Source organism: Acanthochromis polyacanthus, chromosome 24, assembly GCF_021347895.1.
Source record: "Acanthochromis polyacanthus isolate Apoly-LR-REF ecotype Palm Island chromosome 24, KAUST_Apoly_ChrSc, whole genome shotgun sequence".
Lineage (NCBI taxonomy): Eukaryota > Metazoa > Chordata > Actinopteri > Pomacentridae > Acanthochromis > Acanthochromis polyacanthus.
In genome coordinates, this window is record NC_067136.1 from 4,626,838 (window position 1) to 4,627,282 (window position 445).

At 50.1% G+C, this 445-nt stretch overlaps 1 protein-coding gene across 1 annotated transcript in view; it reads left to right on the forward strand.

Annotated features, from left to right (window-relative positions):
* LOC127532739 (calmodulin-binding transcription activator 2-like) overlaps window positions 1-62 on the forward strand; it is a 5,355-nt gene extending 5,293 nt beyond the window's left edge. Inside the window, exon 10 of the mRNA XM_051944781.1 lies at window positions 8-62. Coding sequence (XP_051800741.1) covers window positions 8-62 — 55 coding nt within the window. The remainder of the gene's footprint in view (window positions 1-7) is intronic.
* Window positions 63-445: the final 383 nt, after the last annotated feature.

Sequence of the window (445 nt, forward strand, 5' to 3'; positions counted from 1 at the left end):
CCTGTAGGATCAAGGAGCTGAAGCAGAGCAGGGAGCTGGAGAGGAGAGCCCTGACCACCTGAAGGTCCACCACGGATCCACCTGTCCTCCTCAGAGCGCCGACCCTCAGCGCCGCCTGGCAGGCACAGCTCCTTTCTTTGCCCTGAGCGGAGTCTAGCAGGAAGAGAGCGGGTCGAGCCGTCGGTCCTGTCTGACTTCAACCAACACAGCAGTGATCAACTTTAGCCTGAAGTCGATCATTTGTTCAGCTTCAGGAGATCTGAACCCTCCTGTCAGACTCAGCTCAGGGCAGACGGAGCACAGTGGGTCGGAGGAGCTCAACGAAGCTAACGAAGCTAACAAAGCTACTTCTATTTAAACACAATCACTTATAGAACGTTCTATATAATATATAAATCTATATATTCTAAAGTCAAGTTTCTAGATGCTCTGGATGTTTATTTAT